The sequence below is a fragment of the Cyprinus carpio genome, chromosome A16, assembly GCF_018340385.1.
Source record: "Cyprinus carpio isolate SPL01 chromosome A16, ASM1834038v1, whole genome shotgun sequence".
NCBI lineage: Eukaryota > Metazoa > Chordata > Actinopteri > Cypriniformes > Cyprinidae > Cyprinus > Cyprinus carpio.
The window spans coordinates 20,144,537-20,157,814 of NC_056587.1; the positions used below are offsets into that span (position 1 = coordinate 20,144,537).

The 13,278-nt window shown below is 37.3% G+C and overlaps 1 protein-coding gene across 1 annotated transcript in view; it reads left to right on the forward strand.

The window, feature by feature from the left end:
• The first annotated feature begins 792 nt into the window (after positions 1 to 792).
• Positions 793 to 13,278, forward strand: part of LOC109109965 (exostosin-1a) — a 47,841-nt gene continuing 35,355 nt past the window's right edge. The window contains exon 1 of the mRNA XM_019122994.2: positions 793 to 2,397. Within this exon, the coding sequence (XP_018978539.2) occupies positions 1,484 to 2,397 (914 nt within the window). The 5' untranslated portion in view covers positions 793 to 1,483. The remainder of the gene's footprint in view (positions 2,398 to 13,278) is intronic.

A 13,278-nucleotide genomic window follows, 5' to 3' on the forward strand; every position in this document is an offset into this window, starting at 1 on the left:
ATAGTTCACTCAAAAATGAATATTCTCTCACTATTTACTCACTCACATTCCAAAACTCATACGTTGTTATGGAAAGGGAATATTCACACAGCTCTTTTCCTATCAAACTGTGCACCATCTAAATGTTTTTTGCCAACATTATTATTGTTAAATCATATTTCAGTCCAGTTTCTAGAAATAGGAGTGTCGATTCTGTCTTCTACTATCAGAATTTTTAAACTTTTTTTTATGTTTTCAGTGGCATTTTTTACCGTAGTGTGAGTTATGCCACTGAAAATGTTCAGAAATTTGAAATTTCAAAATCTAATTCTTTTCTTTATAGGGTTTTAGGGGGAAAAATATCACTCTTGTTCTGATTTTACATAAATATGTTATGCAAATAAGTCAAAAATTGTATTAAATTTAAGAGCAAGCCATATTTTAACTGTACATATTCACACATTCATAAGTTTTCTAATTTTTGACAGGCAAAAAGTGTTTAAACTGTCTTCGTTTTGAATAGCATATGATTTGTTTTATTAGCTCACAGTACAAAAGCTTTTCCCCTTTCATTGAAAAGTATGCTATCTTTGTTTAAAATAAATGCCGCTTGCTTTGATATTCTGTTATCAAACACAATGACGCTCAGTGTGGCTTAAGTGTCTAAATAATTCTGTTTGTCACTATAGTTTGAGAAATATGCTACATTTGCTGTTGTTGCTTTAAAATACCGTCACGCTGGACTGTGGTCGTGAATGGGTTACATTAGCGTCGGCCCGCCCGGAAATGACGCGACCCAATCACAGCGCGCGGTATACGGCGGAGACGCGTGACGTCAACCGCCGTCGTGAGGGGATTGGAATGCTACAATGTAACAATCGCGACTGGAAGCTTCAGATTAAAGTGCTGCTGGAATGTAACGTTGTATCGTCGGCGCCGCGAACGCGTTTCGAACGTGACAAGGAATAGAAAGCCGTGTCTGTTTGTAATGTTTTTACGAGAGGTTCCGAAGCAGCAACTGCACAAAGACGACCAACCTTTGGAGGATTTATCAGAGAGAGATATGTGAGGATACACGGATTTGTGGGGATTTATCCGCTCGGGAAGTTTGGGAGAGGGTCTTTCTGACTCACACGCGCCTCATGAGATCCATCACCGGGAGATGTTTGTGATTCCTCCAGGCTGGATTTCAAGAACTCTTCTCTGAAAGAACTTTCTGATAGTTTTCATTGATTCAGAACAGTCCCGATGGCCAGCAGGGTTCAGGTGTCATCTGTCAGGAGTTTAGATGCTGTCTAATGTGAACCAGGCACCGGAGAGGAGAGAGCTAGATCCATAAAAAGGGTTTAAGGTTAAATCGCCCACATGCTCTGGATTTGGGATTGGAATCACACGGTGGAAGTTGAGAGCATCAAATCCCTGCAGGTCTGTGGAAGATGCTGTGCAGCAGGAGTTGAGACCTTTGCATTCATCAGCAACCAGCTCCATCTGGATCTAAGGACACATGCAGGCCAAAAAACGCTATTTAATTCTGTTCTCTGTAGGTGTGAGCCTCATTCTCCTTTTATACCTTCAGGGACCAGCTTCCAGAAGGACTCCAAACCGAGGGGATGACCCCCATCCACACTGGCCCCCCTTCTCAGACCCCTTACAAGCTTTTATTCCGTGGGATCAGACTGAAACGGAGGACTACAATGTCCGCGCTTCTCCGAGACAAAAAAGAGATGACAACTCTGGAGCTTCCAAGTGCAGAATGGACTCCTGCTTTGATTTCTCCTTGTGCAGGAGGAACGGCTTCAAAGTCTACGTCTACCCTCAACAGAAAGGTGAGAAGATCTCAGAAAGCTACCAAAACATCTTGTCCTCCATCGAGGGCTCCAGATTCTACACGTCTGACCCGGGACAGGCTTGTCTCTTTGTTTTGAACCTCGACACTCTGGACAGAGACCAGCTGTCTCCTCAGTATGTCCACAACCTCAAAACTAAGATCCAGAACCTGAACCTGTGGAATAACGGGAGGAACCACCTGATCTTTAACCTGTATTCGGGCACATGGCCAGATTACACGGAGGATTTGGGGTTTGATATCGGACAAGCCATGTTGGCCAAAGCCAGCATCAGCACAGAGAACTTCAGACCCAATTTTGACATCTCCATCCCCTTGTTCTCTAAAGATCACCCCCGGACTGGAGGAGAAAGGGGGTATTTAAAATACAACACCATCCCTCCCTTTAGGAAATATGTGCTGGTTTTTAAAGGCAAGCGCTATCTGACTGGGATTGGATCTGATACCAGGAATGCACTTCATCACATCCATAATAGCGAAGATGTGGTTCTCCTCACCACGTGCAAACATGGCAAAGACTGGCAGAAGCATAAAGATGCTCGTTGCGACAAGGACAATGCTGAATATGACCGGTAAGAACAGATGGATTTTTTTCTGTCAAAAAAACGTTATAATAACTTGAATGATTAAATCCTAAATAGACCTATTATTATATTATGCTAAACAGATCAGTAAAGTGGCCCCAAAAAGTATATGCACACTGAGAGTTAATGAATGCCATTGGAGTAAATAACAAAATATCAATAGCAAGTCATATTAATTTAAATAAATATATATTTTTAATTAATTTAATTTGATATTTTATGTTTTTAAACCAAAACATTTCACAAAAGCCATTCTTTTTATGACGTCCATTCTATTAAAGATGTTTTAATGTAATACGTTCTAATAATAATTTAATTTGATATTTTATGTTTATGTTTTTAAACCAAAACATTTCATAAAAGACATTTTTTAATGACTTCTGCTCTATTAAAGATTTATTATAGATGTTTTAAACATGTATTTATGTTCTTGCCCAAATTATTTATTAATTTTTATTTATTACTTTTTAGATTTGTTGTGATTAAAACATTAGATATATTGTCCATAATGAAGACAAAGTATTTGAAGACTTTTAAATGTGTAAATGGCGTTGCATTAGATAATGAAATATTAAAGAAACTGCAAAAAAAAAAAAAAAAATCAATAATGCTAAACTTCACTTTTCTGATGTGTTTGCATTGACCTTAAGCAACTGGTGTCATGATGATTTATAGTGAAATAATACTTTTTGTGAACAGTGTGTGCTCTTTCTTTCAGATAAGTGTTGTTTGATTTGATATTTTGTTATCAAATGCAGTGCCAAAATACTTGGGGGCTGCTGTAATATGTGAATTATCTCTTAGTTATTTTAATTGACTTTAATGATCTTTTAAGTGTTACCAAAACATATTTGCTGTCTGGAGAAAACACTTTCTGGTGGAGAATGCACTGAAAATTGTTTTAATACATCCTGAAATGCTCATCTTGCACCAGATATCAGTTTCTTTCATGTTGAGCTTGTTTCAAATGATGAAAAAAAAAAAAAATTTTTTTTTTTCATCTAATGCAATAGTTTTTAAACCCTAAGCTGATGCTTATCATAACATATCATTTCCAACTGAAGTGCACACGAAAAAGCTGCTTTGGCTTTAATGCATTAAGATGTACCATTCGTAGGAAGCAAAAGCTTTCAATATGTATGACATAACCCTGAATGCTCCCGGAATATCTACCGCACACAATCAAGATATATTCCAAATGCGTTTGTCAGTACGTCTGTGTCATGCTGCTTTATCCGTTTGCATCTGAACTAGGATTGCAATAAACATTATGCTATAATTTTCCCCCTTGATTGTTATTACTATGCCCCTTTCATCTGAGTGGCAGGTGTGAAGAAGTCTAACTTTTGCGTCCCCTTTACTTTGCTGTTAAACAAACAGTTATCTCCGTCTCTGTCATGGGTGCCTCGGGCCCCGGCTTCCTGCTGTTTTTTTTTTCCCCGATGGCTGCGGCGCTCGGTGGAATGGGACGGGGGGCTCTGAAGGATTAGTAGAAACAATGTCCCTGGTGCCAGTGGGGGGAAAGCAGCTTTCCCTCTGTTTAAACAACCGTTTCCCAGACCCCACTCCATCACCCAGGAATGCCTGTGTCCCGCGTGACCTCAGTGTCAACCCGCCTGCCGACAAGCTATCCTGGGTGACTTGAAGAGATACTCACATGCCACTCACACAGTTAATAACACAACCTCTCAGAAACACAGCTGTGTGGTTAACAATGAGACATCGCTGAAATATTATTCACCCTTTGAGTCTGGTGTGGATGGTGGTTGACTAGTATAGTATTTTAGTGGTTAGATGCTGTTATCTAGCTGGCAGGATGGCTGATGTACACTGAAAAATAAACTGGGGTAGAAACAATATTTCACTTAGAAGTTTTACAGAAAAATACAAATAAATGTCAGGTAACACATTGAAATAAACATGAAATTTTGAAGTAAAAGAAAGTAATTAGTCTAATAAGTCATTAATTAGTCTACCACCATTTGAAAACAGAATATTTCTGTAATTGTCAAATTTATTTTGTCACTTTTTGAAGTTCATCTTAAAAGCATATAGAAAAAAAAACAAAAATAGTGTTTTTTCCTTTTCATCTCAGTTTTAAAAAGCAAAAAGCCACATAAGTCCCATGGTTGCAATGATTTGATCATGGGTAAGCAGTGTTTTTTAGGCACAATATGAAGCTCAGTGCCTAAAATTACATTTACTTTGGTGAAATCATTGTAATACATGGCCTTAAATGGCTTATTGCTTAAGTTTTATAAAGACACCAATGTTCATAAATTGTTATCTTTATGGTATATGTATACATATATATGCAGTAGCAGCTTGATGCATCAGTTTATGTTACAGTCTTTGCTTAAAGTGGTGTAGAGACAGTTTCAGAATTACCAACGTGTGTTTTGATTTTGGGTGCAAAAACATTGGTGGAAAGGTTTTTTGGTTTTACATTATTTGTATGGTGTTTTTATGTTTAATCTAGGACTGTTTAATGCAGAGATTTTATGTTGATGATAGCATGTTACTCCTAGCTTTGCTTTCAGAATTGAAATTGAAATCCACACAAACTTGTTTAAAACTATAAATTGTGACATTAATATATTCATATTCCCTTTGATTATGGAGTTGAGATGTAGTAAACTTATGCACTTGGTTGCACTGAAGCTCTCAGTGAAGACTGTTTTCCTCAAAGTGGCGTATGACAACTTTGAAAAAGCATGGCATATTTCAGTTGGAGGCGGATGTTCATTCCGTTCTCATTTCCTGTCGTAGCCATAGGCCTTCCCTCTGCTCGCGCTCTACAAGGAACGGATGCTGAAGTTGTTGAACATGACCGTTCTCGTGAATGTGAAATGCTGATGGCTGTGGCGCTGAATAATTGATCTGATGTGTTTTATTCATGTTATGTTTTTTTTTTTCTCCACTTGAAAATTTCAAGGTGTTCATGAATTATTCATGAGTACAAAATCATCTGCATCATTCCTGTCCAGCATTTGCTCACAAAAGACTATGAAACAGAATGAATAGCCTGACCAAATTGAACTGCATGGGTTTTATTGCTTTTTGAAGGTATTTTCACACAATTATTGTGTGCATAAGGCTTTAAAAGAATAGTTCACCTAAAAATGAAAATTTGCTGAATATGTACTCACCCTCAGGCCATTCAAGATATAAATGAGTTTGATTCTTCATCAAAACAGATTTGGGAAAATTTAGCATTACATCACTTGCTCACCAATGGATCCTCTGCAGTGAATGGGTGCCGTCAGAATGAGAGTCCAAATGAGAGTTCTGTACCCATAATTCTGTTTTCTCCAGTTAAAAATAATCTTGTCTGAATCACGAGAGAAATATGCACAGATCAAACATAGTTTACCAGTGAAAACGATCCAAAACAGCTTTAAGCAAATATGTGAGTGGGCTCTGATGTGAGACAACAGGAGATGAACTTATTTAATAGAGGAAGTGCTATGCATGAAGTGTAACATGCAGCTTTTTGCTTCGCAAGATGTTATCTGATGGACTGGAGTGTTGTGGATTATTGTGATGTTTTTATCGGCTGTTTGGACTCTCATTTTGACGGCAACCTTTCACTGCAGAGGATCCATTGGTGAGCAGGTAATGCTACATTTCCCCAAATGCGTAATTTTTCTGATGAAGAAATAAACTCATCTATGTCTCGGCTGGCCTGAGAGTCACCCAATTTTTGGGTGAACTATTCCTTTGTAGCAATGTTGGATTGCTTGCAACTCAACTCAACTTAACTCAAGATTATAATTAAACACATCAATAATAACTTGTTGCACATGCAAATGCTTTTTGTTTTCTAAATTAATGCTATTGAAATATAATATCTGTTACTATGTAGCTTTCTGAAAGTTCTCAAATCAGTATCCCTGTTATACAGAAAAGAATGACTTCTACAGATGTAAGAAACAAAGCCAACAAAATTCTAGATGATCTGCCCCGAAGCGTCTGTAGTGTGTCAGTTGTCTTGCTCAGGCCGTATGTCTGCTGGATTGCACACTATAACCTGATTGGCGAGTTGCTCGTTTCAAAGGTACTCGATCACTGGCTGATGACAATGCCTGTTAGGTTACATAACCTTGGATTTACTCTGGTGCCCTGTTAACACAGCTAATCATCTCAAACCAATCCCAATCCTTTATTAGGCTGCTTCTTAATTGGGGCTCTGAGGAAAAAGAAAAGAAAATGACACTGAGCACCGGCCAACCCGTCTGCTGCTGCTTGTTGGTTGGGGCGATTTAATTTGTTTCTTGTCTTTTTTAAATTAAAAAACAATTGTAATGCTTTACTTGAAGCATTGAATGCATTGCACAAAGGGTTGTCATGTGTTTTAATCCAATAGGTGTAAAAGATCATGTTTAACTCTGGTTACAGTTATTAAGATCATACAATGCATTATGAGGTGCATTTCAATGCATTAAAGATACTTTTAAAATGCATTATATATAAATACTTTGAGTAAAGTGTTACAAACATTTTGTTTTGTTGTGTTTACAACTTAAGAATCAATTAGTTGATGGGTTGTCTGAAGTTGACTAGTTGAAAGAGGATGAATTTAAAAATGCAACTTCTCAAAGTTTTAGCATACTGACAATCCAGCAGTTACTGTTAGCATGCTAAAGTACTAAATGCCAAACACTTTTTAGCACTTCTGCATTTTTAAACGAACCCTGTTTAAAGAATAGCCTAAAAAGAAATAAAAGAAAAAACTTAATAGTCATCCTCATTAATCAACTAGCATTTGTTGGACATTTACTTAACAACCCTGGCCCACCCCTAATGAACATGGCTAGAATATGAGCATTCTGAAATGCAAAAAACAGATGTGTTCAGCATTTCTCTCAAATGCAGTGCAGAGAGAATCACGCCGGACAGTGCCGTCTGTGGTTAAATAAGGTGGAAGTAATCCTCTCCCAGGTTTCCACTGCCTGCTATGTGGAAAATCCAGCCTTTATCTGTCACTAATAACAAGGAAGCCGTGGTCGTCCCGATTCAGCCACTGAAAACACCAGCCATGCAAAACATCACGAGTCCGTTCTCGACAGTGTTGAGATTTGAATCATTTTATGACTTCTGTTCACATGGCTTTGATTTAACTCTATTTAGATTTTTGTCACTGAATAAAGTGAGAATTTTTGAGCCCCATGTTAGTTTTCTTTGTATTTTAAGACTATTTTTATTTTATTTTTTGTTCAGTGTTTGTGTGAATCTTCTGTCATGAACAATGGATTCATATATTACTTTCAGAGTGCCACAAATTATAATTTGCTATGATTTTTATTTTTACTATTATTATTATTACATCTTTTGATTAAATATCGATGATGCAGTCAGTCAAGTGTATTACCTGCAATTTAAAATGCATAAAACATAAAATTTTATCTGATATTTTTGCCTTTTGTATTCAAGAATTCTGCAAGTATCATTTGACTTTTATCTAATTTGTCTGAATATATCATCTCAGATGGTATTTTTCATACAATCACTATTTTTTTTTTTTTTTTGCTTTCTCAAATCCTCTGTGGGTCTTCAGCAGCTTTACCCGTGTTATTGTGTCCTCTATAAAGGAAGTAGTAATCTGAAGGCTCTTGTCTCACTTCTGTAATGCAGATTTGACTACTTTGGCCCACATGAGCTGCTGTAATTATGTACTCATGCTCTGCAGCAGCTTTAATAAGATCGCACACTTCAGCAGACAGCGGACTGTTCACAAATCAATGGCTTCTCCACTTCTTCCTCGCTGCTCAATTACAACCCAAGTATCTCACAAGCTCTAGAAATCATAATATAGTGGGATATGAAAATATTTCGGTGAGAGCATTCAGTTGGCGATAACAATGATAAAACATTGACTTTTATTAATCAAAACCCTGTTGATAAGAACATTGCCAAGCATCTTTAAAGGCTCGTATCTGCATGCCGTGATTATAAATTCTCAAATTAGGCTGTAAACTCAATAAGTTGAGCGAGAGCATCATTGGGCTCATTGTAGCCTCTCGTATTGTAGTTTTTGCTGTCAGTCATGACTGAAGTCGATTTGGATTTCGGTTTAAAGCATGAGCGAATGAATTCTTGTGTCATAAGATCTTATAAGAACCCTTTTTATTTAGTTAGTCATTGGTAGTTCACATTTTTGTCTCAGACAACATATTCAGTAAATTGGAATTGCTTAAGCTGTTTTTTGTTGTCAGTGGTGAATATTACATTTGCTCTTATTTAATAAAAGCTGCTACTTTTCTAAACAATTGGATCTGCAGTTTTTGCCTGGCAGATGAGAAAATGTCCTTTTGATGCATCTCCTTAAAACATAAATGTAAATGTAAACCACCCACAACACCCTAGGCTTGTGTAGATGAGTTTTCCATGGGCAAACATGACAGAAATCCAGTCTGATATGTTTCTTTTTCACTTGCCGAAGTTACTTTTGAAGGACTTTATGATTAATGTGTTGGAGTTCTGCTCTGTTAGTGGTGTTGCCATGAAATGGTAACATGAACATAGTATTCACAGGCTGATGTGTCCTGGGTCAAGTGTTCAATGTGCGAGTCGGATGTAATGATAGTTTAGACTGTTTCACACCATGTCTGTGGAAACCAGATGGGGAAAAGCCATTCAGATGTGTGGGAAAACACACTGGGACACAGAATCTCCTTTTCAGGATAGACATGAACCGGACAAGTGATTCTCTGATGGACATTTTGATTTAGATCATTCTGCATAAACAATGATTTTTTGTTGGAATGCCATACAATGTTTTTGTTTTTTCACTGACATATATAATGAGTGCTTTACGTGGTGCTCTTCAGTGCAAAGAGTCCCACTACATTGTTAGATGCCTGCTAGTGTGTTGCCTAGTTTAACATGTTGCTATGTGGTTTCTAGGTGGTTGCTTGTTGAACCAAGTCAAATAATCCCATTCCCGAAATTTGTTTTTCCCCCTTTTCTTCCAAATTGCTCTGGGAGGGATCTGCAATTCTCTGATCTGCCCACATTTCCACTGACCAAGTGGTGATGTAAGTGCCCACAAATAAACATGCCATATTATTGTTTACATACATATCATCTGCAGTGTTTACATTGGTGTTTCAGGAACGTTCTTTCCACAACCAATGAGTTGAGTGTGAAACAGATAAACTTCAGAGTGCTATACGGTCAAACAACCATGTAGAAATGTCTGTTTTTATCAGTTTTCATATGGATTAAATGTTATCTGTTTGTTCAAACAGCATTCAGCCAGTAGAGGAGAATGCTAATGAGTCAAGTGACATACCAGGGTCAGTCAAACCCAAAGTCAACTGATGTTGGTGCAGAATCAGTATAACTTTTTAAGAAAACTTGCGTGACTTTTAGCTATTTTTGAAGTTAAAGGGGTCATATGATGCGATTTAAATTTTTCCTTTCTCTTTGGAGTGTTACAAGCTCTTAGTGAATAAAGAAGATCTGTAAAGTTGCAAAGACTAAAGTCTCAAATCCAAAGAGATATTCTTTATAAAAGTTGACACTTGTCCACACCCTCCTAAAACGGCTCGTTCTGACATGCCCCCACTTCTCTACGTCAGTATGTGGGAAGATTTGCATTCCGCCCAGATGTTCACACAAAGAAAGAAGGCTTAACTTTTTTTCTCGTTGTAGTATTGATGTTGCCACCGCCATGTCGTGTAGACGCTGTGTTTTACTGTGAAAGCGAAACTACTTTGTTTGGCCTTCCAAAAGAGGACGATATCCACTTCATCATGCCTGGAGCTGATCTGTGCTAGTCACTGAGGAAATACATCAACTTTGCACTGTGGATCGCTGAATCGGCTTTCACCGTGGATGAAGCGGAGTCCAGCCCGGGGTCGTCACATGTGGTAGCGCAAGGTACGCTCCTTCGTAGAATCCGCCTCAAGGCAGCCGCCTCTGCTCACTCAAGCCAGCCGCGGTTCACTCTAGGCCTCTGGCCTCCGCTCACTCTAAGCCATGTTTTTTCGTTGAGAAAGCAAAACTATTTTGTTTTTGACTTGCAAAAGACAACACAACACGAATCATGTTTATATCACGTTTATAATGGGTTTTATGTTTGTCTCGTCACTCCGGCCGGACAAGGCATCACAATATGTTAAGAGGCGTAACATTTCCGTCACACGCTTGAGGCATTCAGCCAATCACAACACACTGGATAGCTGGCCAATCACAGCACACCTTGCTTTTCAGAGAGATGAGCCTTGTGAAAATCGATGTGTTTCAGAAGGAGAGGCATAGAGGAGAAACAAAAATATACAGTATGTGGAAAATAATGTGTTTTGTTTTTTTTACCTTAAACCGCATAAACACATTTCATTACACCAAATACACAAAATAATGTTCTTTTTAGCAGCATCATATGACCCCTTTAAAATTTGACATTTGCTGTTGAAATTGATTTGAGTTGCAAAAAAGATCTAAAGGCTATTGATTTACAGCTTTAATTCAAGGAATTATTGATAGATGTTATACAGTCAAACAACCATGTAGAAATGGCTGCTTTTATCAGTTTTCATTTCGATTAAATGTAATCTGTTTGTTCAAACAACACTGAGCCCGTAGAGCAGAATGCTAACGTAAGAAATATTGGCTACAAGAGTCAGTCAAAGCCAAAGTCAACAGAAAGATTCTTCAAAGAGAATTTAAGAAAACTTGAGTGAGTTTAAGCACTTTTTTAAAGTTAAAATAAGACTTTTGTGGTAGAAATGGATTTGAGTTGTTAAAAAAGACCCAAAGGCTATGTTTCTCAAATTTTGCAATCATACGCCATACAAATATGAAAGCATATACAGTAAAAACAACATAATTTGGTAAGTTTGATTCATTCATGGGAATTACTTCAAACTGTACATTGCGTTGATTCAAACAATTGTTGATTATAAACGCAACAATAGGCAATAGTTCGCTTTGGACAAGACGACATTTAATGAATAACATGGAACAGTAACCAAATGTGTTTTATTTGTTTCCCATGTTGTTTTGCATGTCATTTTCTTGTCTCGTTCCCTACAGTTACTGGAAGTGGGTTAAAGAGAACGTGATGGCTTGCCTCTCACCACAGCTAAGCCAGAGACGTGCATTAAATCCTCTCTATTAATACATCTCGTACGTCGACGTCAGGCTGTCCTCACATCATATGGCTAGCATGTGTTTTGCTCATCTCTCGTTTGGCACCGCTTCTTAATTAGAAGCGTGACGTGATCTTTCGGTTTTACGGTGAGCATTTGATCCCTTCTGGCCGTGGCAGAAAGCCTCTCCCTCTCGCTGGCTCACCATTCAGAGCGGCGGCTGCTGCGGGTTGAGTTTGGGGGTTTCACACTAGATTTTTGCGACAACACTGGCACTCTTTGAACTATAGCGCTTGGAATCATACAGCTTTTATTTATTTTGCCGATTAACATTCATTTTCTGGAAGTAGTTTGGTTTTCTGAAACTCAAAGTCAATGATTTTTTAATGATTTGGTCTCTTTATACTAGTGTCAAATGGGTGAGGGATGTTTCTTTAGGTCCTGGAAACATAAAAAAGCACTTAGAAATGGCAAAACATTGACCTTTCATCTGTTTTCTGATAGTTGTGATGTTTACTCAGGTTTCTGTCTGATGTGGTCCGATAGCCTCGGTTTATGAAGGGTTCTTCTGGCATTTTGAAGTGTGATATTAGTCAACATCTTTAATTACAGACCATACAGATGTTTCCCAATAAAACATATTTTTCCTTGGCACATTAAATGTTCGGGCTTCCCCCATGGTCTCTTTGGTTTCTTGATCAACATTTGGTAACAACATGTGTTATTGCCGAGATTGTCACTGTGCCAGCTCCAGTTCATAACTTTAAAAGTTCTTCAACTGAATTCTGAATCTCCTTTTTAGCATGGTATTAAACAGAGGTCAGCAAAATAAGCAATGTTTATATCACAATAATCTAATATTTATGAGACAAAGATTAAAAAGCATGTTTAGAAAAGTTCAGTTTTTCTAGTATTTGTGGGATGTCAGTTGTTACAGAATATAATATCGACCTAGTTTTGTTTCCAGATATGACTGAATACTCTTTGAATGGAAATAAACTGTGTCAGCGTTGTGGGCTGTTTAAAAGCTTGTATTTTTGTTAAAGCATTTGCATGAATTATTCAGCGAAACTCATTTATTCTTTGAGCTGCAAAGTTTTCTAAATAGTGCTTTTGATGTGGGAATACTTTACTAGGTTAATTAATTTCTGGTCATGTGTTACCACATTGAAGTTGAAAGATTGAATATAACATTCCACAGACAAGTTTAGTAAGAGATTTTGTCACACTGGTCTCATGTCAACACAAATACACTTCGAAGGTTTGAGGTCAGTAAGATGTTTTTGGACGAAGTCTCTTCTGCTCACCAAGACTGCATTTATTTGACTAAAAATACAGTAATATTGTGAAATAATATTACAATTTATAATAAATTGTCTATTTAAATATATTTTAATATGTAATTTATTTCTGTGATCAAAGCTGAATTTTCAGCATCATTTCTTGTTTGGTTTCGGACCAGAATTTTCATTTCGCTGCATTCCTGTCAACTATGTATTTTATTTTATTTTTTAGTAATGTCAGTTATTTTCTGCGCCAAGTGACATGCAACAAATGCTAAACAAATTCTTGAAATTTTATGTCAATTGCAAAACTAAATCCCCTTCCATTCAATTATATATTACAGTATTGCAATAGAAATGTTACTTGAAAATACTGGTTTTACTATTTTATTGTTTTAATAAGCCACCCCTCCTAAAAAAGCGAAAAGTGGTCCCAAAGTTGCTTTACTTTGCTTTGGGTTGCTAAAAACTGAGGTGTGTTTTCCAGATGC